This window comes from Anser cygnoides, chromosome 4 (genome assembly GCF_040182565.1).
Source record: "Anser cygnoides isolate HZ-2024a breed goose chromosome 4, Taihu_goose_T2T_genome, whole genome shotgun sequence".
Classification (NCBI taxonomy): Eukaryota; Metazoa; Chordata; class Aves; order Anseriformes; family Anatidae; genus Anser; species Anser cygnoides.
The window spans coordinates 3,007,717-3,029,026 of NC_089876.1; the positions used below are offsets into that span (position 1 = coordinate 3,007,717).

The following is a 21,310-nucleotide window of genomic DNA, read 5'->3' on the forward strand; positions in this document are numbered from 1 at the left end:
ATTTAGACAAATGTGTTCTGTAGGAGCCTTTGGGAAGGAAAGCATCACATGACAAGTAATATCCACTGTCGCTGCATCCTGTCCTACACTCCCAGAGCTTGAGGAGAGCCCAGCTGGTCTCTAGGTCTGAGACGTTCCCATCTCTGCCTTGCTCAAGGTCCAAATCTTCCCCACAAACACAGGGACGGCCTCTAGGTCTTTGACATGGTTTGGGTCCCGGTGAAGGCTGGAGCTCGGTATTTGAGCAGGGTTGCTGGCCGTCCTCTCTGCTACCTGAGCCTCTTGCCAACACGAGGCCATGCAGGGGACGAGCAGGGGTGGTGGCTCCTCGCTGCCTTCCTCCTGCCTCACGGATTCTCTCCCCGCAGGTGTGCCAGAAGGCGGGGGAGATCTCCCTGCTCAAGCAGCAGCTGAAGGATTCCCAAGCAGACGTCTCCCAGAAGCTGAACGAGATCGTGGGGCTGCGGACGCAGCTCAAGGAAGGTAAGAACTTCCTGCGGGAGAAGGAGGAGCAAATCCTCACCCTGAAGGACTCCTACAGCTCCAAGAGCGTCAACCTGGAGATCTGCGAGAGCGAGCTGCAGCGGAAGATGAGCGAGGTGCAGGTGCTGAGGGAAAAACTGAACCACTGTGAGATGGAGGTCTCCGGACTGAAGCGGACGCTTGCCAGCATGGGACCTCCGGGGCCTTTTGTCGGGGACCTGGCGGAGAAGCTGCGGGACCCCCTGGCCTGCGAAAGCGACGAAGCCAAGATGCAGCGGCAGAGCGAGGACAGCGTCAGCACGCTGCGGAAGGAGGTGGAGCGGCTGCAGACGGAGCTGAAGCTGGAGCGGCAGCAGCGGGAGCAGCAGGTGATGGACTTCGAGGAGGAGCGGCGCACGTGGCAGGAAGAGAAGGAGAAAGTCATCAAGTACCAGAAGCAGCTGCAGCTCAACTACGTGGAGATGTACCAGAAGAACCAGCTCCTGGAGCACAAGGTGAACGAGATGAACACAAAGGCCACCAGCCCCCCGCACACCGAGGAGAAAAAACCGTGGACTCCCTCCAGACTTGAGCGAATAGAGTCCACCGAGATCTGAGGTGGGACCAAGACGATGCCCATGGTTTTGTTTTTGTTTTTTTTTTATTGCTGTGCATGTACTACCTACTCAAGCCAGTGATCTTCCGAAGGATAATACGATACCGTAGGAGCGGTGTGAGTTCGCCCACGCCGAGCTCCTTCACCCTTACTCTATTCTTCTGTGCTCTGTAGGTAAAATAACTGTGGATGTGCGTTGTTTTTCTATCGATAATGCGGCATCTTTCGTTTGGTTTTGTTTTGTTTTATTCTTAGTACAGCTGGTGAGGGTCAATTGGCTCTTTTGTAATCTGCCGTGACTGTTACTTCGCTAGAGGCTGCCATCCCCTCTCCTACAATTCACCCCTCTTCGGTTGGTTGTTTTGGAGGGCTGTGTTTGGTTCCTTTGGTTTTCAAAGCATTTATATGCAGCAAAACAGTTCAAAGTGGCAGGTTGTTTTTTTTCAGGGCATTTTTAGCCACATTGGCTAACGGAGCAAAGCTCTTGGGACCGTGAGCAAACTCACTGTTCTGCGTCAAGTATCTCGTCTAGACAATGGTCTTAGTGAAGTCAGGAGGAGATTGGCCACTGATTTCAGTGAAACCAGACATATCTCTACCAGATGACTCCCTCCTGCAGCCCGTGGCTACCACGGCTGTAGGAGGTTAGGACGTCCTTGAGCACCAGGATGAGCCTGTCCTGGTAACAGAAGCCACCAAGGAACGGTCGCCCAGCAGGAGCTTCTGTTGACACATGCTGCGTTTTCATTTCGTTGTGTTTTCCGTCTGCATTTCCACTCGCCTCCTGGGTTGTGACCAGTCCCGGGAGCAGAAATATCCTCCCACCTCTGCCTTGATCCCCCTGTCCTTACGTATATCCAAGCCGGCTACAGCAAGAAAAAAAAAAACCTTGAGATCCAAGGCAGTTCTCCTTCTCAAGAGCCCTCTTACTTCCCACAGTCAATGGAACGAGGTTTGGGGAAGCCTCCGAACCTGTGGGATGTTTATGCAAACAGAAGCTTTAGCAGTTTGCCCAGCAGTGGGCAATTGTGCTAACCCATCCCCAAACGAGAGGCGCTTCGGTGCATTCTCTCTGCCCGGGGTGTACTTACAGAGGGCACCCGAGCCTCGCTCAGGAGTCGCAGTGAGCACATGTCAGCGTCACCACTGGGTTGCAATGGGGGAGGTGAGCATCGGCCTTCAGTGCAGCCACGTGGAATAGCGCCCATCGCGATCCCACGTGGTACCACAAACTCCAGGGACGGAGATAACGCAGGGCCAGCTTAAAAAAATACTCAGCTACTGACTCTGAGCATGAAAGCAGACACAAGAAATGCTTAAGATCGTGCAAATGCTTATGCCCCGGCAGAAAAATAACCAAATCCTACGTGCACACTCACCGAAAATGATGCGGGCATCAAACACCAGCATTCAGCTTTAAAAGGGGGGCCCAGTGGGCCTGGTTCTCCCTTGCACAGATGCTTTTTTAACCACGATCCACAGCAAAGAGAGAAAAATGCTGTGCAGGGGGATTTGTGCTGACTGGGCAGCAGCCAGAGGATCGGTGCAAGCGGGAATTCGGGCGCTTCGCCCTAGAGAGCAGCTAGAACAAAGCCAGAATTAGCATCTCGGGATGTCTGTGTGAGGTGACTTCAGGGAGAGTTTGGCCAGCTCACATTGCACCTGCACACCGAGGAAGAACAGGGTGTTGAGAGGCAGAAGCCCTGAAGCTATTCACCTTCCAAGTTCCCTTCTCTCTCCACTCCCCTCCCCATCGCCAGGTCTGACCTGGTGGGATCAGACAGCGTTGTGGGGAGCTCCAGGCTGGGCAAAGAGGCCGAGCAGGAGAAAGAAGACTCCAGTGAGTCCCACCAACCTCCAGCCAAGGTCAACAGTGTTACTGGGAGGAACTGCTGGTAGCTGGCAGGGATCCCTGGAGCTGCAGCAAATAGAGATGTGGAAGGAGATCAGGGCATTTTGAGACCCTGGTTGAGGGCACCTGGGTTCCCCCACGGCTTCTGCCTGTGCCTTTGGAGCTGAAGGAGAAAAACTGGTGCCACCCAGCAGCAGACAGTGCCAGACATTGCCATGCCAAGGGCAGGGATGATAAGGGATGGGTTGGAATGGGATGGGCAAGCAAGGACCTCACAGAAGGTCATTGGCACAGTGCTTATATCCTGCTAGAGTCAAACGGGGCAGGTCCTCAGTCCCCAGCCCAGTACTGCTCTTTGCTTCAGTGTTTCAGAGCCTGCAGCCTGAGTCAAGGGGTCTCAGAGGCACAACTCTTGGCAGGCAGATCCCAGGGCTTCCTCCGTTTCACACAGCGGGCTTCTAGATGGGGCTGAACACCCCCCAGGGTCGGGGTTGGAGATGTGGCGTCTTGCGTCGCTTTCTGTGCCTCTCTTCGGAGGAACCTGCGATGTCTTCCAGCCCAGAGCAGCTGAGGGGGACCTGTGCTTGTGAAGGGCTGCGCAGTCCTTGGGAAATTGTGAGATGTTTTGGATGCCTGTTGCATGATGATTTTGAGGCCACCACACAAAAAGCAAACGGACCATCAACAGCAAGTGCCCAGGCTATGAGATGGGCCCAGTGACCCGTTGGTCCTTCCCACCTCTGCCCCTCCTAGCCCTGCTGACGGTGAGGTTGGTTTCCCCTTAACCACCACAAGAGAAAGGGTTTCAATCAGTGGCTCGAGAACACCTATGGCGATTGAAAATCGAGGACCTGCTGCTGAGGAGGTGTACGGTGCGGCTCCCTGCTGCGTTAGCAAGTGGGAAGGGGCACCAGCACCACGCTGTGGGACACCTTCTCACCAGAGCTCCTTGAAAATCCACAGGCAGGAGAAGCAGGGGCCTGCCTGCCCTCCCCGCACACCCTGGATCCCAGCAGCAGCAGTCAGCCAAGCCCTCCAGTGCGTCAGGTTTGCTCTGACATCTTTTTCCCAGATCTTTTTTTCTTTTTTTTTTTGTGCAGCGGTGCCAGGAATGAGCGTGTCTTGATAGACCCAGTGATACCTGCAGGCATCGGGTTTGTCTGACTGCTGGAAGGGTGCTGAACTGCCCAGGTGCCAGACTGGCATTTTAATGGCATATTCAGAGAACGGCCAAGGAGGGTCACGTATTGTCCTTCTGTGAGGTTAATAAAATGTTTCCGTCCCGTGAAACTCACCTTGGGCTTGCCCACATCCCAGCTGTCCTCATCCAGCCCTGGAGCTGATGGGACTCTGCATGACGTCCTGGCTCAGATGTAATTCTGCAAGTTCTGGTGCTGCCCTCAAAGTCTTGCACGTGGTTAGGGCCAGATGTGCTGGCATCCATGGGGCTTGGGCCAATACGACCCGAGATCTGTGGAAGAGAGAGGGTGGGAAGACCCGCAGCACCTCTAGCAGCACAGCACCCACATGCAGCCGCCTGAGTCACGCTCCAGGAGCGTGCACACAGCCGTTACGTGAGCGAACACGGCACACCGATTAACTCCAGCAACTTCCATCCACAAGCATTTGGGCTAAGCAGGTTATCCGGAGACGAGTGAGCTTGGATGTAAATGAGCGCCCGGCTCTGTACGTACAGTGATTAAACGAGGAGACAAGAGAGGCTTCTCTGCTGCTGGCTGGGTCGGCAGTGGCAGCAGATGCTGTGTTTGAGCACCGAGCGCTACGTGGAGGGTGCTCAGCACCTTCTGCTGGCTGCAGTGGAAATGGAGAGGGCTCCCAGGAAAGCAATCTGCTTGGGATTGGTGCCCACAGAGCAGCCCGGTGTCACTTTGTCCTGCCTCAGTGCTTGCCAGGACTTGTAATCATCCCCTAAGGCTGAAGTCTCCCCCCCCCCCTGCCATCCTCATGCCCCCACAAAGCCCCCTGAGGACAGAGAGGCTCCCAGCGGCGTCCCCTTGAGCCCTGCCACCCGGGAGCCCTGCCCGCGGGCAGGACCAACCCACCCCGCTCCTGCCCTTCGCTGTGGCACTTTACAGCTCGCTCCAGCAGCGAGCTCATGAGCAACACGACCAAAGATCTCTGGAAGGCGCCGGACCGCGTGCCTGGAGCTGCCTCCCTGCCTCCCCGGGGAGGGAAGAGGCTGGGAAGGGGGAGTGCTAGGCAGGACCCGCTCCCAGACTCGGGCGGCCAAAGCGGGGGCCAGCGAGAGAAACTCAGTTCTGTCCTGAACGAGAGCAGGTCCAACTTGCCCTTCTTCTAACCCAATCCCTCAGCCTAAGCCTCAAAGGGCAATTTACGGAGTTACTTTCCACCAAGATCCTTTGCTGGAGATCTGCTCCCCACGTTGCCCGCATCCTTCTGTTCCCCTGCGTCAGCTCTCAAGCCTCCCCTGCCTCTTTTCAGTCCCCACTGTCCCAGTGCTCTCCCAGATACTTTATTAACAAGCAGGAGCCCCCCCAGATGTGGCTTGTCCGGACCCTGCCCTCAGGGGAACTTGCTACCAGGCTCCTGATCCTCACCTCTTCTCTCTGTCATTCCCACGTCAGCTAGATCAGCCCTGCTTTACCTCCGAGAGCGACCTTGTTGGAGGACGTCCCCATGGCCTGCAATCCCTTGAGATCACTGCGTGGGGCTTCACACCATCATAACTACGCCCAGCCAGCTGCGGGGGGTTCCCAGCCCCTCTACCCCTGCAAAGACAGGGGTGCAAGGGGCAGGAGCATCCCTGCTCACACAGCTCCCATGCCTCCTGTTCCCCGGGGGGCACCGGGGCGTTGGGATCACATCCAGCCGTTTTCAGGCTTCCCAGTAGGATGTTCTATTAGTGCAAGTGTCAGCAAAACCAGAAATAAGCCTCTGCACCTTCGGGATAAGCTTCCTCCCTGGTTCTCCCAATGAAGGGGATCGTGTTGGATCTGGAGCCCGGGGCAACCTCTGGCATGCAGGGTTGTGTGTTCAGGGCTCTTTTCCAGATCCGTTTTCTCAGGCAGAAAGTCTCTGCTTTCTGTCACGAAGCAATAGGTTTTTCTAGAGAGATTTAATAAAAGGGACTTCCCAACTCTGATACCTGCAGGCAAGCCAATGTTCCTTTGAATACCTTCGTAACTCTAGCTCTGGGCTCTCCTCTTTCAGAAAGGGATGCGAGGCCAGGTCTGGCTCCAAATAACCACCAATGATTTGAGCTTGGTGGTGCCCATGTGTCCAGGGAGCGTGGAGATGCCCACGTGCAGCAGGCAGGCAGTCTGGGTCCCTGGGACGTGCGGTCCATCCTCCTTTGGTGCCCACCCCGTGCCTGTTACTGGTTGCCTGCAGCGGGTCTTCTCCATCAGCTCACTGCCATGGGAGCCACCGGGTCCCCAGGGGCGTCTGAGCTCACAAAGTCACATTTGGTGACAGCCAGACACCAGCGGGAGACCACGGAGCCCTCCTGGAGGAGAAGGTGCCCATGGTGGCACGTGGGTTCCCTTCCAGTGGCCGAAGGGAACAAATGTGCCCAGGCGGAGCTCCACCACCGGTGCAGAAGAGCTCCACCACCGGTGCCAAAATGCTGCACAACCCCAGAAGCGTCTATGCAGTCTCCTTCCACGCAGTGGAGTCCCTGCAGAGCCCGGCCCAGGGCTAGGTCTCCTCCAAGGTGTCTTTGTTTGCACTCATTCGGACCTGGTAAATGCTGTGAGCTGAGAGGCGGCCCGTCCGGACTCTCTCTCGGCCTTCGCCTTGCACTGGGCAGTGTGGTTGCGAGGGTTTCCTCATCCGAAATAAATGCACGTTGCTTAGCCACCCGTCTCCGCGTCTCTTCTCCAGCAGATCAACAGGCCCCCAAAACCCAGCTCCCCGACGGAGGGACGTCAGGTTGGGCCGGCTGGCGCCCCGAGCAAGTCTGTTGTCTGATCTCACCAGCAATAAAAGCCCCGCAGGGGAGCGGCCAGAGCTCTCCAGGCTCTGTGTGTATGTAGGATCTCTGCATCAGACCCTTCGTCCAACGTTTTGGACCTGCCCGACTGTAAATTCAATCCCAGCCTTGTGCTTTCTCTCCCCTGTTTGTTTCTTGAAGCCTCGGTCTCTCTCTCTCTCTCTCTGCTCTTACTGTGAATTCAAACCAGAAGTGTTCTGAACTCGACTCTGTTACTGTTCGTTCTGCGTTGACTGTTGCTGGTTCTCCGAACTGCGTTTAATGAGACTTTGAAAAAAAAAAAAGAAAAGAAAAAAAAAAAGAAAAAAATATATATCTATATAAATATACTTTAAAAAAAATAAAATATTTAAAAAAGAACTCCATAAGGTTGGGTGTGTCTCCTGTCCACCAGTCACTTTCAAACACTGTTGTCTTGACCTTGCCTCTGGTCAGTGTATTTAACAAAAAGAGGTTGAAAAATAAAGAGATAAAATGCAGCATTCTGGGATTTTTGTACAGCAAAGGTGTATCCATTTAGGAAATTCTTGTTAAAACTATACCACATTTCACAATCTACTGCTAGTCTGTTGTATGTTTCCATGGGGTTATAAAGATGTGAAGAGCTACTGCCTTCGCGATTTTCTACGGTGAATATATATATATATCTGTACAGAGGTATGTATATATATAAATATATATGAAGATCTATATGTATACGTATCTCTCACTCTCCTATCTCTATCTGACTGTGAAGGATTTTTATTGGGCAAAATAAAATGGAGAAAGGCCCCTTTTAAAAACCTGACTGCGTGCTTGCCTGGTTGTGTTGCGTGCGGGTGGGAGAAGCAGAAAAACTACAGGGGATTTCGGGAGGGACCCGAGGAATGGTGATGGGGGAATGCTGGAGATGGCTCCACGAGGGAAACCCACATCTCAGACACAGCAGCACAGCCATACACGTGCTGGCCTACAGCTTCCTCGCAGCCCATTAGAGCGGGGTGAAAGCACTTGTAGCTCCTGGCGCTGAGGATGGAGAGCAGCCTGGCATTGTGGAGCAGGAGGGAAAGGTGGAGGCTTCAGGGAGCAGAGAGGAGCAGTGCACACCTCCACGTCCATCTCTTCAAGCCGACGGAGGCGATGCTGCTGGGCACAGCCGTCCCCAGCCCTTATTCCTCGGGGTACAACAAGGGCTGTGCAAGCGTTCACTCTACGGTTACCATAAAGGAGGGATGTTTAGATGTAGAGCTTAGTGATATGGTTTAGTGGAGGACTTGTTAGTGTTAGGTCAGAGGTTGGACTCGGTGATCTTGGAGGTCTCTTCCAACCTAGATGATTCTGGGATTCTGGGATTCTGAGGCTAAATGTGGGGGTCGGCCTCTTCTCACAGCTAACCAGTGATAAGATGAGAGGGAATGGCCTCAAGTTGTGCCAGGGGAAGGTTCAGGTGGGGAATGAGGAGACATTTCTTCTCAGAAAGAGCGGTCAGGTGTAGGGACGGGGTGACAGGGAGGTGGCGGTGTCACCGTCCTTGGGGGTGTTCAAGGGAAGGTTGGACGTGGTGCCTGGGGACGTGGTTCGGTGGGTGACAGCGGCGGCAGGGTTGGACCAGATGAGCTCGGAGGGCTCGGATTTTGTGACTCTTTGAACTCGGGCCGTTCTACGTTTCTGTGACTCCGTCATTCTGCGCTTTTGTGACTACCACCTCAGGCCGCCCCAAGATGGCGGCGCCCCCCCGAGGCACCACAGGGCGCCACACCGAGGCGCCGAGCATCTTGTCACGTGACCCCACCCCACGTGACGCTGCCCGCACGCCCCCTACCGGCCTCACTTCAATCCCCCCCCCCCCCCCTTTCCCCGCTCGGCTCCCGTAGGCCGGAAGTGCGTCACCGGCGGGCACCCGGAAGCGGCGGCGGGGGGCGGCAGGGCCGGAGCCGGCGGCGGCGGCGGCAGCGCCGGGCCCGGTGAGTGGGGGGGGGGGGCGGGGAGGCCCGGGGGAGGCCTCGCTGCTGACGGGGAGCTGGGGGGAGCTGGGGGGCGGCCTCTTCTCACAGGTAACCGGCGATAGGACCGGAGGGAACGGCCTCAAGTTGCGCCGGGGGAGGTTCAGGTGGGGAATGAGGAGACATTTCTGTCAGAAAGGGCGGTCAGGTGCGGGGACGGGGTGACAGGGAGGGGGGGGAGTCCCCGTCCTGGGGGTGTTCGGGGAGAGGTTGGACGTGGTGCCTGGGGACGTGGTTCGGTGGGCGACAGCGGTAGGGGGGCGGTTGCACTGGGTGGTCTCTGAGGCCTCCTCCACCCTCAGTTACCACACGGTAAGGGCGTTTTTTTTTGTATTTTTTTTGTTTTTTTTTTTAACAAGGTCCGCGCGGAGAGATGGGAAGGAGCCCGGGCACGCCTAACCCAGAAGAGCACAGCGTTAGGAGAGCGCTGTGAGGATTAGGAGAAAAAAAAAAAAAAAGCAAAAAACCTGCTGCTCGCTGCGGGCGGCAGGGAAGCAGGTCGGAGAGGTGGGCCGGGCTGGAGGAGCGCTGCAGGAGCTCGAAACATCAAGGTTTAGGTGTGGAGATGGGTAAAAGCCCCTCACCTGTTTTTTTTCTAAGGTGCTGGAAGTACGGTGGCCCCGCTGTGCTCTCCGCGTGCTCGTGCTGCTGGGCGCAGGAACGGGAGGGGAGAGAAATATCCCTCCTTACGGGATATCTCCCCAGAGGCGTCACGGAGCTTAGCGCAGAGCTGCGGGGGCGCACCCCGAGCGGCAGGCGCTGCCCACCCGCGGCGTGCAGACACCGGGGACATTGGTTCCCTGCCGCGGAAGCAGGGCTGTCTGTCCCGGGAAGAGCGTTTTGGGTAGCAGCGGAGCTCTGGGCGCTGCGGGTAGGCTCGGATCGCCCCCCCGGCAGCAGACGGGACGTGGCCTAAAGAAGCGGCGTGTCTCTCCGTGCTGCTTGCCCACCCCTCGGGGACAGCAGAACGAACAGAGGGTGTGCAGCACGGAGTCAGAGCAGAGAGCCTCAGCCAGATAAACCCCCCCCCCCCCTCTCGTCCAAGATGAGCTCTGCAGCCCCCCCACGAGGGGCTGGGGGAGCCGGTGGTGCTGGAGGGGTCGGGGTCTCTTTCCCCGGGGGTCTCCTTCCCCAGCCAGGGGCTCGCAGCCTGCGCAGGGCTGCTGGGCTCCACGCGTCGTGCCGCCTCCAGGCGGCTCCAGCTGGCCGCCGTAGCCAGCGGGGATGGAAATTAAATATAATCAGACATTTATATGCGCCGAACAGGGAGAGCTTTGAAATCCAGAGCTCTTTTGCAGCCGTAAGGCAGGCTGCTGGGGGTGGGGGGCACAGCCACAGGGCTGGGCAGAGCCCGCCCCGCACCCAGCAGCTGCCTCGCCCTGAGGTGCCCAGCACGATCAGTGCCTAGCGGGTGTCTCACGAAGCCTGCTGGTTATTTACCAGCCGCCCTAAAAACACACCGCCCCCCCCCCCCCCCGTCCTCCTCCGTGCCCCGTTTGGCCGAGGCGCAGCCGTGCGGCAGCAGCGAGGAGGGAAGAAGCCGAGAAGTCCCCACTGGGAGCGCGTGCCCGGCGCCTCTCCTCGCAGCCTGCAGGGAGGGCTCCATAACAGGTCTCTTCCACAGAGGTCTCTTTCCGTTCCCCAAATCCGGGAAACGCTCCCGTGCCCGGAGGGCGAGGCTTTTCTCCTAGTTCTTGCCCCCGGGGCTGCGGCGCCCTGTGACGATTTGCGGTGCCTCTGCCCCGCTTCGTCCCCCGCTTTGCTCCGCGTTTCTCCTTCCTGAGCACCGGCTGCCCCGCCGCGGGCGAGTTTTGGAGCCTCACAGCCCCCGGGTGCCCCCGTGCGATGAGCGGAGCGGCACCGTGGGCGTTCGCACAGCCCTGCGGGTGCTGGCCGGCGCTTCACGGCGCCGACTGAAGGAGCAGAGTGCTCCGTTTGGGTACGTCAAGCCTTTTGAAGCTGTCTCCGCATCACAGAAATACGTGTTCATTGCTTAAAACGAAAGAAAAGCGGTCGGGCTCTCTTACAAAGCGACAAAGAGAGGATTTTTTCCCTGAGTTCCCACAATCTCCGCCAGATTCCTTGTAGCTGGTGGTGCCCGCCCGCTGGTTTGGCCTCTCCGGGTGTGTCTCGGGTCGCCTGGGTGCTGGCACTGCCCCGCGCGGTGTGCGCTCGGTAGCGGCTGCCCCGCGGCCTCCCCGGGGGAACAGCAGCTCTCTGGGGGAGGCGCTGGAGTCACCCGGCTCCGGGCGGCGTAAAGGAGTAGGTAACGAGCGCCGCGTGCCCGGCGGAAGCCACTCATTCTCCGTCTGCCCTCTTTTTTTAGTACCTGGGAGCAGTTCAGAGCCCGGTCAAGCTGCGAGCCATGGCTACGGCGCTCGTACGCCGACGGTTCCCGAGGCTGAGCAGGGTGACCGCCGCCGTTCTGACTTCAGCCCCGCGCAAGGCCGAGGGCGGAGGCGGCGAGAGCCCGCGGAAGGAGGAGGAGGAGGAGGAGAACCCGAAAATCACCGGCGCCGGGAGCAGACCCGCTGCCGCCATCCGGCTGCTGACCCCGCCGGGCTACAGGGTGCTGCACAAGCCCGCTGCCTACGCCAGGAGCAGGGCTGGGAGCTGCGGCCGGGCTCTCGGTGACCCTCCCGCCAGCCCTGGCGCCGCTCGGGAGCACCGGGGGCTCCCTGCTGCGTCCTTCCAAGTTCTTCCAGCCGCCAGGAGCGCCCTGGCCAAGCCCCCCCGCAGGCGGAACCCCCTGGCGCGGGCCAAGCGGGAGGCAGAGCGGGAGCAAAGGGAGCTGCATGACTCCAAGGAGGACCCGCGCGCGTTCCAGCAAGGGCGGCCCGAGTACAAATCCCTCAGCTACGATAGGTTCGAGCCGCTGGAGACCGTCCCTTGGGAAGAAGGCGAGGCGGTTCTGCGCAGGGTGGCCGCCCAGGGGGGCCTGCGGAGCCCAGCAGCTCTTGCGGAGGGTTTCCAGAAGCTGAGCCGCCTGCCCGAGGAGCGCCACGCGGCGCTGGTGTCCGAGCCCGGGTTCAACACCCTGTGCTGCTGCCTCGTCGACCGGATCCAGTCGTTCAGCACTCCGGAGCTCGTCGAGGTTTTGAAGGCTTGCGTCCGCCTGCGCGTCCCGCCCGCCCACCCCGTGCTGGACGCCTGCGAGCGCGACTTCTGCCGCCGCGCCTGGGCCATGAGCCTGGAGCAGCTGCTGCTGGTGGCCGACTGCTGGCGCTGCCTGGAGCGCGCCGTGCCCTCCTACCTCGGCATCCTCTTCAGCTACGCCGGCAGGAGCTGCACGGAGCTCGCCCTGCCCCAGCTCGTCCAGCTCCTTTACATCATCGGCGAAGGGCGGAAATCCCCCCCGGACCTGGTGCAGAAGCTGGAGGGCGTCATCTGGAAGCACCTGGACTCGTGCACCCTGGAGGAGGTGGGAGCCATTTGCCTGGGGCTCTTCAAGTCCCTCAGCGCCGTCTCCGACCGCCTCGTGAGGAGGATCGCCGACAGGGTCTCGCCGCGGATGGAGGAGATGAGCACCTACGCTTTGGTCAACGTGCTTAAAATGCTGCGCTACGCTCGCCTGGACCACCTGCCCCTCCTCAGGGAGCTGGGGAGGGTCGTCCCCCCCCGAATCCCGGCCACGAACGTCCAGGGCGTCATGCACATCACCCTGACCTGCTCCTCCCTGCACTACTACGACGAGGGCGTGCTGGCCGCCGTGGCCGCCGCCCTGCCCTCCAAGGTGGCCTACTGCCGCAGCAAGGACGCCGCCAAGTTCCTGTGGTCCTTCGGGTGCCTGGACTACGAGCCCCCGAACGAGGAGGAGTTCTACTCCAGCCTGATCGAGCACATGCACAGGAAGCTGCACGAGTTCGACAAGTTCCCGGAGCACCTCCTCACCGGCTTGCTCGGCCTGGCGTTCGTCGGACGCTTCCCGGAGGAGCTGATAGATTATGCTTTGAGGGATGATTTCGTCCAGAAGACGAGAGCGAGCAAATACGAGCTCGGGAAGGACCTCTTCACCCTCGGCAAGAGCGTGGAAATCGAGTGCCCGGGCTACCGAGGCAGCCGCCTCGCCCCTCAGCTTTACCAGGAGATGACCGAGATGGTTTTGGCTTTCGCAGAGCAGGAGATCTACGTCAGGCCCGAGATTGTGGAAGCCGAGTCCCTTCTCCGGAGCGTGCTGGGCGGCCCCGAGTACGTGAGGAGCCACATGATCCTGCCTCACACCCGCTCGAGCGACCTGGAGGTGCACCTGGCCGCAGACGGGCGCCCCGTCCCTTTCAATTCAAAGGCCGCCGCGGGTAAGAAGCTGGAAGACATCGGAGTCAGTCTGACGGACGAGCTGATGGCTCAGCTCATCGAAGGGAAATCCAGCCGCCAGGCTCGCCTGGAAGCGGAAAACGAAGCCGCGGCTCCTGGTCGGGAGCAGACGGGGGCAGAACAAGCCCCACACGCGCGTTTGCGGGCAGAGCTCTTAGCATAGGCACCTCGTGGCAGGTTGTACCCAAACCGGGGGGCTGCCTCGAAGCCCCCCGTTCCCCTGTGCCGCACCAGCAGCCCCGGGGGGTGAAGCTGGCGATCCAGGTGTCCAACCGGAAACCACTACTGCTACCTGTCCAAGCGGCTCCTGGGGCTGCACCGCCTGAAGAGGCGGCAGCTGCGGCGCCTGGGCTACGTGGTGCTCGAGCTTCCCTTCTGGGAGTGGTTCCCCCTGCTCAAGCGCACGCGCTCGGAGAAGCTGAGCTACCTGCACTACAAAGTGTTCGACCCGGCGCTGCTCGGCAGGGCCGCCTAGCACCGCCCGCTGCATCTCTGCCGATTTAAACGCTCCCCGGGGCTTCGGTCGCCGTTTTCGGCAGGTGCTTTGTGAGCCGAGGCCGCCTTGGCGTGTCCGCCCGCGCTGCCCTGCCGACAGGCATCCGTCCCGCGCTCTGCTGCGGTACGTCGAGCCTCAAAACGCTTCCGTGCCAAATAAAACCCGCTCTCGTGCTCATTTTTTCCCTGTGATCGCTTTGTTTTCTCCGCCCCGGATGAATGCGGGTGGCTTTGGTTGCTTGGGAGCAGGGCGGCGGCGATGCTGTTGCGATACCTGGGGGAAAATCGGGGTGGCTTTTAGGCACGGTGCTGGTGCGGGGCTCAGGGAGACGCGCGTCTCCTCGGCCTTTCCAGCTCGGCTCGGCTGGGGCTGGTGGGCAAGCTGAGCTTCTCCTCTAAGGAGCTGCAATTACATGGGGCAGAGGGTGGAAGCTGAGCAGCGGGGCAAAGGCTGGCGCTGAGGATCAGGGTGCCGTGACCCCAAAGCCTGAGTTTCGTGCAGAGGGGACTCGAGTCCCGCTGCTGGCGCCTCTGCTCGGGGCGGCGGCGTCGCCGCGGGGTGGCACGTGCTGGCATGCCCCAGCTCTGGAGGCTGCTGCTCTCGCCCTCTAATTGCTGATTGCCTCAAAGAGCTAATTGCCAGAGCGGATCGAAGGCTTGGAAAGGGGTAACGACGGAGGCCATAACCTTGGTGACGGCCTCGGGCTTGGAAGGAGCTTTCCGGGGCGGCCACGAAGGCTTGCAGCCCCCTGGGGCGGCGCTGCCAAGGGGTGGGATCCACGGGGGGGCTGAGCGGGAGGGGATCTGCAGCCCGAGAAGGCGACGTGATCAGAAACGGGGTTGAGGGGGATCTTGAGTTGTTCCAGGAAAGGGAACAACGAGGGCTGATGTTTCGTTACGTCAGAGCTGAAGGACTAAAGGAACCCGCGAGGCAGCGGGTTCGGAACGAACCCAAAAGCTCTCACTCCCACCAGCCGCGGGTGCCGGAGGTCGGGGCGGTTCAGGAGCCGAGTGGAAAAACTCCCCGCAGGCGGCCCTGGTCCTGCAGGGAGCCTCTCGGGGCCAGCGAGCCAGGAGGTCGGAGCGCAGGAACACTGCTCTGCGCCTGCCGTGCGGCTCCTGCCCGCCCCGAAACGCTCGGGCTCCGTGTGTTGGTGCCTCGGGTGCCGCGTTTCTCGCTTCAGACCATGCAGACCCCTTCCTCCTGCCCTGCGGCAGGTCCCGCTGCCGAAAGGCACGCTCACTTTCCTCCGGTTAACGAACACCGTGGGAAGCTTCAGCAGGGCGCTGGGGGCACGGCCCCCCTGCCTTGGAGCTGTTTAACACCCGCCGCTCCCGCGGAGCTGTTAACTAGCGATCATTTATATTTGTTTTCAATCTCAGCTGCCCCCCCCGGGGCTGCCGGAGCCCTCGGGAACCGTTTCTCCCCGCAGCAGCTCCGCGGGGCCATCCGCGTCCCGAGGGGCCCCGCCACTGCGTCTCGTCCACGCGGCCACGCGGGTCCTGCCCCAAACCTCTGTGGGCGGCAGAAGGACGCAGCGCGCGGGGAGAAAACGGGGCACGGAGGCAAAGATTTTGGTGCACGGCCGCGCCGTGCAGGTCCCCCGTGCTGCAACACGAGAGCCTTTCGCCGACGTTCACTCATTTTGCCTTCTTTTTTCTTTTTTTTTTCTTTAAAGCTGAGTCTGATGCTCAGAAAGTGAGCCCTCTCCAGCCTCCAAGATGGTCATAAACGTCTGTCTCCCCCAGTTCAAGCCGAGGATTCACTGCAACAAGGTAAAATGTAAAAAAGGTGCTGGTTTAGGGGGGGCGGAGGGGCGAGGTGGAAGCGGCTTGCCATGGCTGGGGCAGCTTCTTTGCCGCTCATCCGTGATAATTAGCGGGCTGGCTAATTATCACGCCGTGGCTGGCTGTGCCATGAGAAGGCGCGGCGAGGGCAGCTCGTACAAACTCCCGTCTTTTTGCACGGCCTGGGCGGCTCAGGGAGGGATCTGAGCACGGGAGCCACTGCCTGCTCGGGGTCCGCACCTCACGCGAAGGCGAAGCGGAGCCGAAGGCTCGGTGCTTTGAGAGATCAGTCCGGGGAGATTTCCCAGTGGGCCGACGCCGCTCTTCCAAACTCGGTTTGCCCTTTCCGTGCTCGGATTAATTAACGCGAGCGCTGCGAGTTGGTGTTAGAACACCGTGTGGCCTTCCGTGAGTGCTCCAACGTGGCACACGCTAATTACCGGAGGGGGAGTGCCCTCGTTTTGCAGGATCTCATAACAAGGCGATGTTATGTGCTTACAGGTGCGCGTGCTTTGACTCTAGATATGTTTTTCCCCGCAAGATTGCAGCTTTCCCCTCGTCCGGTAGAATACGCAGCTCTTGGCAATGTTTGTTGAAGGTGCTCTAATCAGGATCCGGAAGTTTTTGCTCGGCATCATCAGAATCTGTTAGCTGCCACCTCGTTTTTAGTCGAAAGCCACTTGTGAGTAGCAAGTCTCCCGTAGTAAGTCTCTCCTTTGAGTAAGTGAGTGGTAGGGAAGATTCGGAGAACGTCCTCACGCGGCAGGAGGGGCTGACGTGACGTTTCACCGCTGCTGACAGAGGGAAGCCTCCCGTTTCCCCAGTGCTCTGCTCTCCAAAACCCCTCCAGGCCGCGAGTTAACTCGCCGACCCAGCCGAAACCACAACCCACACACGACTTTTCACTCTTGCAGCAAGTTCAATCGGCGCTGCAGGCCGCTGGCCAGGTCGCAGAGGGCGCAGAGATGGGACAGCGTGCCTGGGAGGAGGCTGGGGGTGGCTCTCCTCTCTCATCTCAGCTACACGTGAAACCACAGCCAGGATCCCTAGTTTGTTGACTTGAGACTAAGTCCCCGTGAAATTAGGTTCCTCTTTATTTTCTTGCTTCAACTCAAATCCATTTTCCTCTTGAAACGCAGATCTCCGCCGACGGTTACGAAGTGGAGAACCTGATCTCTGAGGACCTGGCCAGGAGAAATCGTGGCTTCCGCAGCGAGTACTTCATCAAACCCCCCGTCCACGTCACCATCTCCTTTCCCTTCAACATCGAGATCTGCAGGATCAACGTCGACGTCTCCTCCGGCGGCTACCAAACCTTCTCCGGCCTCGAAGTCTACACCTCTACCTCATGCGCTAAAACCTCCTGGCAGAGCCCCGAGGGCCACTTCTCGGGTCTGGCCGGCCAGCCCGTGTCGGACAAAGACACTTTCACGCTGGTGGGCAAAGCTGTCTTAAAAAATCAAAGCAAAGTGACGTTCGGCCACCGAGGCTTCAAGCCGAGGCCTCCCTTCCACCAGATGGAGAACGTTTTCTCCTACCCGGGCTCCGCGTCTCAAGACCTGTGGAACAAAGGGCCCGCCTCGCTCAGCAACGTCTCGCACCTGAAGCTCTGCATCACCCACGTGGCCGGCGGCGGCCTGCCCTGCATCAGGAGGCTGGAGGTGTGGGGGCAGCCCGCCAAGTCGTGCCCGCAGGAGGTGATCGAGGGGGTTTTCCGGGCGGCCTCCCAGTGCCTCGCCCAGGACGGCGGCAGCCTCAAGCCGGAGCTCTGGACGCCGATGGAGAGCGACTGCGTGCCCTTGGGCACCAGCGACGGCGAGCGGCAGGCCCTCCGCAAGCTGGTGGACGTGGTCCAAGACGTCCCCGAAGAATTCCTGGACCCCATCACCCTGGAGATCATGACCTTCCCCGTGCTCCTGCCCTCCGGGAAGGTGATCGACCAGAGCACCTTGGAGAAGTGCAACCGGAGCGAGGCGTCTTGGGGCAGGGTGCCCAGCGACCCTTTCACCGGGGTGGCCTTCAGCCAGCACTCGCAGCCCCTGCCTCACCCCACGCTCAAGGCCAGGATAGATCATTTCCTCCTGCAGCACAGCATCCCCGGCACCAACCTGCTCGGCAGGGCTCACGCCTCCGAGATGCTCGTTCCTTCGTCCGTAACCGGGTCTTCTCTGAAGAGGAAGATGGACTGCGTGGATCCGAGCGCCGCGCAGCCGCTTTATTTCTCTTCCACAGACTCGCTTGTCACGGCTACCTCAGAGAACAGTGCTAAAAAAATGAAAACGGACAGTGACTCGCATCTGATCCAAATGGACTGTTCCACAGGTACCTGGCTCCCTAACTCGCTTCCGTTTCTTCGGTGTCCTGACAGCCCGGGGCCGGGTTTTTAAGTCAGGAGGCTTAAGATTCCCCCGCTGCCTCCGGAGAGCTCCGAGGCTGTCGCGTTTTGCTGCTGACAGACGTCCTGGCACTGGGTTCATCGTCTCGTTTACACCCCCCTCTCTCTCCCATCCCCGGGTGCTGTTTGCTCCCGTTCTCTCTCACTTTTTCTCCCCTCTAGGCTCGTCGCTGTCGCTGTGCTGCCCGTGCAGCCCGCCTCCCGGCCCTCTCGGTAGCTCAGGTCGCTGTGTTCCCCTGTCAGGTTTCATTTCCCTTCTCCTTCTTGCTCTCAAGCCACCGGCCGGGTGGAGGCCACCTTTTTTCCAGAACACACGGCTCGATGTGAAGGTGGCTTTTTATCGTAGCTCGACGATTAGCCCAGGCACCCAGGTGTGTTCTTGCAACAGCAAGAAAACGTGCGGTAACAGGAGGAGAAACACTCGGGGCTGTGCCTGGGCTGGAGGCTGAGCTTTGGGAGCGTTTCCCTGCACAGCCAGATGCCAAACCTTCTCCGGGCTCCGTGGAGGAGCCATTACCCACGAGATGTGATGTGTCTGGAGGAGGAGGAGGAGGTGGGCGCTGCTCTCCTTTCCTCCTCGCCTTCCTCAGCGTGTGTCAGATCCGGCAGCACCTCTGGATGTGAGCTCCAGGAGGCAGAAGAAGAGCCCGGAGGTGCAGCCCCGAGATAAATCCCTTGGAAAGCCGAGTGCTTTCACAGCTCCTGCCCGGCAGCCGCGGCACCTGGCGGTGTGCGCAGCCCGGGGTGCTCCCTGCAGGTCGGGCGGGGGGTGCCCGACGTCTCGGGAGGCGACAGGCAGAGGTACCAGGGAACTCGCTTCTCGTCTCACTCCTCTCACTCTTCTCCCTGCTAGCGTTAAACAGAGTTACTGCTTTGGGTCATAATCCCTCAGGGAAGGAGCTGGGAGGAGGGGGAGAGACATCCCCAGCACTGCTCCAGCGTGCGGCCCGGGCAGGCCGTTTTCAGCCCTCGTCAGCCCTGAGTGCCGCGGCAGATGTGCAGCAGCAAGGCTGAGCTCTTCCCCCGGGGGATGGATTTAGCAAATTAGCGACGCAGACACCGTTTGCTTAATGTGAGGTCTTAATTAACTTAATTGAGGTCTTCGGTGCTGCACGGGGCAAAACGCTGGCGTAACCCCCGCCGAGAAGCGCCCCGCTCCTCAAACCTCTGCTTCTCTTCGCAGATGCGATCCCTCACGAGCAAAAGCTCGCGGAGAGTTTGGACATGGCCTTGACCTCAGCGCTCAGCTCCATGCCATCCTTCACGGCCAAGCTGATGAAAGGGCAGCAGCAGGCACAGGGCGAGGGAGGCTGCAGCACCTCGTGGAACGCCGCCTCCGGCCTCGGTAAGCGGCGAGCGCCTCCGGGAGCGGGGCACGAGGGCAGGGACCGGGTTTGCGGGGAAGGCTGTGCTGCTGCTCGGCGTCTTTCGGGGCCAGCAAGCCAAATTTGTGCCTGGAATCCCATCAGGTATGAATAACTACCTACATACCACAGCACCACAGAATCGTCTAGGTTGGAAGAGACCTCCAAGATCACCCAGTCCAACCTCTGCCCTAACACTAACAAGTCCTCCACTAAACCATATCACTAAGCTCAACATCTAAACGTCTCTTAAAGACCTCCAGGGATGGTGACTCCACCACTTCCCTGGGCAGCCCATTCCAATGCCTAACAACCCTTTCGGTAAAGGAGTTCTTCCTAACATCCAACCTAAACCTCCCCTGGCGCAACTTTAGCCCATTGCCCCTCGTTTATCTGCCCGGCTGTTGAGCTAGACGCCCTAATCACAGCCCTGGCTGTGCGTGCGTGCCCCAGATGATTTCTCTGGGCTGCAGGGAAGCTCTGTTGGAAGCCCTGCACCTTTTTACGTCCCTCCACAAGCCGATGCCCGCTCGGCTGGCTTCCTCTCCTTCCCCGGAGCGAGGATCTGCCCGCTGGTGGCAGGAGTGGGCGCACAAGGACCGAGTGTCCCCGAGGCGGTGCTGGGGGTGTGCGGCTCCCAGTGACTCTCCCCGAATAGCTCTTGATGCCTCGCAGTGACGCGAAGCCATTAAGCTTTTTACTGTCCCCTTTCAAATTGCTGCTATTTGAGAGCTGAGTGAGCGGCCCTGCACAGGTGGCGGGTGACAGGAATGCGAGATGACCCCCTGCGGTGTTCCGCACAGGAACGCGTTTTAAATCGAGTGCCAGAACAGAGGAAGGGAGGCCAGTGAAATTGTCTCGGTAAAAACGAGAAGCTCTGTGATCACCTCAATTAAAAGCCCAACGGTGCAAATGCTGGTTTGAGCCAGCCCCTCCTGAGCACAAATCCCTCCCCCCCCCAGCAGCCAGACCCTTCCCTTTATCGTGGTAGAGAGAGAAAAACCGGGCTGCGGCCCTGAGATACGGGCATCTACAGCACGCAGGCCGCTCGGCCCCGGGGTGGCACGGCACGGCGCGGGTTCTCCAGCCCCCGCCCAAGCAGCTTCTCTTCTCCTGTCCCCTTTGCAGAGCACGGCAGGAGCGGCCAGACCCAGGGGTGCGCGTCCTGCGGCAAAACCTTCTCGCCCTACTTCAAAACGGAGCCCGTTTACCAGCTCCCCTGCGGCCACCTCCTGTGCCGCCCCTGCTTGGCCGAGAAGCAGAAGTCCCTGGCCGTGGCGTGCGGGAGCTGCAAGCGGTCGGTCGCCACGCACGACGTCAGGAGGGTTCACTTCTAACCTGCCGGGAGGGCGAGGAAAACAGGAGCCGCCGCCGCCGCCGCCTGCGTGGATTTGCGCGAGAACGGCGGCCTTTGGAGAGCCTGCCGGCTGAGCACCCCTAATCGCGGAGAGGATTTGGGTCTCCTTGTGCTTACAAAGTAGCGGGGGGGGGGGGGGGGGTTAGAGCGTCGCGCCGGAGCAAAGCGGCCCGAGGGTAACAAAAGCCATAGCTTCTTTAACGAGGGACTTGTGTTTATACAGGACCGTCACGCCCGCCCTCTCACCACCGTCCCCGTGGCTCAGTGGTTAGCGTCGGTGCCTTTCGGGCAGGGAGTTTCGCTTCCCCGCGGGTTAAAAACCGTTTAAACGGTCGGTGAGCAGCCGTTCACCGAGCCCTCGTGGCGGATAACACAACGCCCAAGCTACCCGACCTCTCCCTATCCCTGCCTCACCCCCCCCAACGTCGCTCGTCCTGCCGGAGTCCAGCAGGTGACGAAGAGAGGCCGTGGCTAAGGCACGAGGGACTGGCAGCGACCTCCCTCTGCTCGTAGGGACCCTTGTAGAAAAGCCATCGCATTCCACCCCCCCTCCTGCCTCTCGGTCTCTGTCGCGTGGCCGGCCCCCGGCTCCCGTCCGGCCGATAAGACATTTACGCCTTAATAAAACCCGCGGTTCCGGTCAGCTCCTCGCCCCGCCTCGTCACTGGCCTCGCTGCGCGTGTTAATGACGCCGGGTGGGGGAAAAAAAATA

General features: G+C 59.8%; 3 protein-coding genes across 10 annotated transcripts in view; all 3 read left to right on the plus strand.

The window, feature by feature from the left end:
- The window catches only part of LZTS3 (leucine zipper tumor suppressor family member 3), a 36,893-nt gene extending 29,206 nt beyond the window's left edge, over nucleotides 1-7,687 (plus strand). For all 5 annotated transcript variants that reach the window (XM_066997077.1, XM_066997075.1, XM_013182345.3 and 2 more), the window contains exon 4: nucleotides 369-7,687. In XM_066997077.1, the coding sequence (XP_066853178.1) occupies nucleotides 369-1,079 (711 nt within the window). In that variant the 3' untranslated portion in view covers nucleotides 1,080-7,687. The remainder of the gene's footprint in view (nucleotides 1-368) is intronic.
- Nucleotides 7,688-8,723: 1,036 nt separating this feature from the next.
- Nucleotides 8,724-21,241, plus strand: UBOX5 (U-box domain containing 5). 4 transcript variants are annotated; one of them, XM_066997081.1, is made up of 6 exons: nucleotides 8,751-8,846; nucleotides 9,245-9,454; nucleotides 15,374-15,470; nucleotides 16,622-17,804; nucleotides 19,061-19,222; nucleotides 20,370-21,241. In XM_066997081.1, exons 3-6 carry the CDS (start codon nucleotides 15,417-15,419, stop codon nucleotides 20,576-20,578), a joined length of 1,608 nt encoding a protein of 535 aa, XP_066853182.1. In that variant the 5' UTR covers nucleotides 8,751-8,846; nucleotides 9,245-9,454; nucleotides 15,374-15,416; the 3' UTR covers nucleotides 20,579-21,241. The 4 variants fall into 4 exon arrangements, with proteins under 4 accessions (XP_066853181.1, XP_066853182.1, XP_066853180.1 ...); XM_066997079.1 differs by having other exon boundaries at nucleotides 9,245-9,442; XM_066997082.1 differs by having other exon boundaries at nucleotides 8,752-8,846; nucleotides 9,245-9,314.
- FASTKD5 (FAST kinase domains 5) lies at nucleotides 9,462-13,872 on the plus strand. The gene is given in 4 exon segments (XM_048059802.2): nucleotides 9,462-9,485; nucleotides 11,212-13,359; nucleotides 13,362-13,475; nucleotides 13,477-13,872. Coding segments are annotated over 3 exon segments (2,421 nt in total). The 5' UTR covers nucleotides 9,462-9,485; nucleotides 11,212-11,250; the 3' UTR covers nucleotides 13,675-13,872.
- Nucleotides 21,242-21,310: the final 69 nt, after the last annotated feature.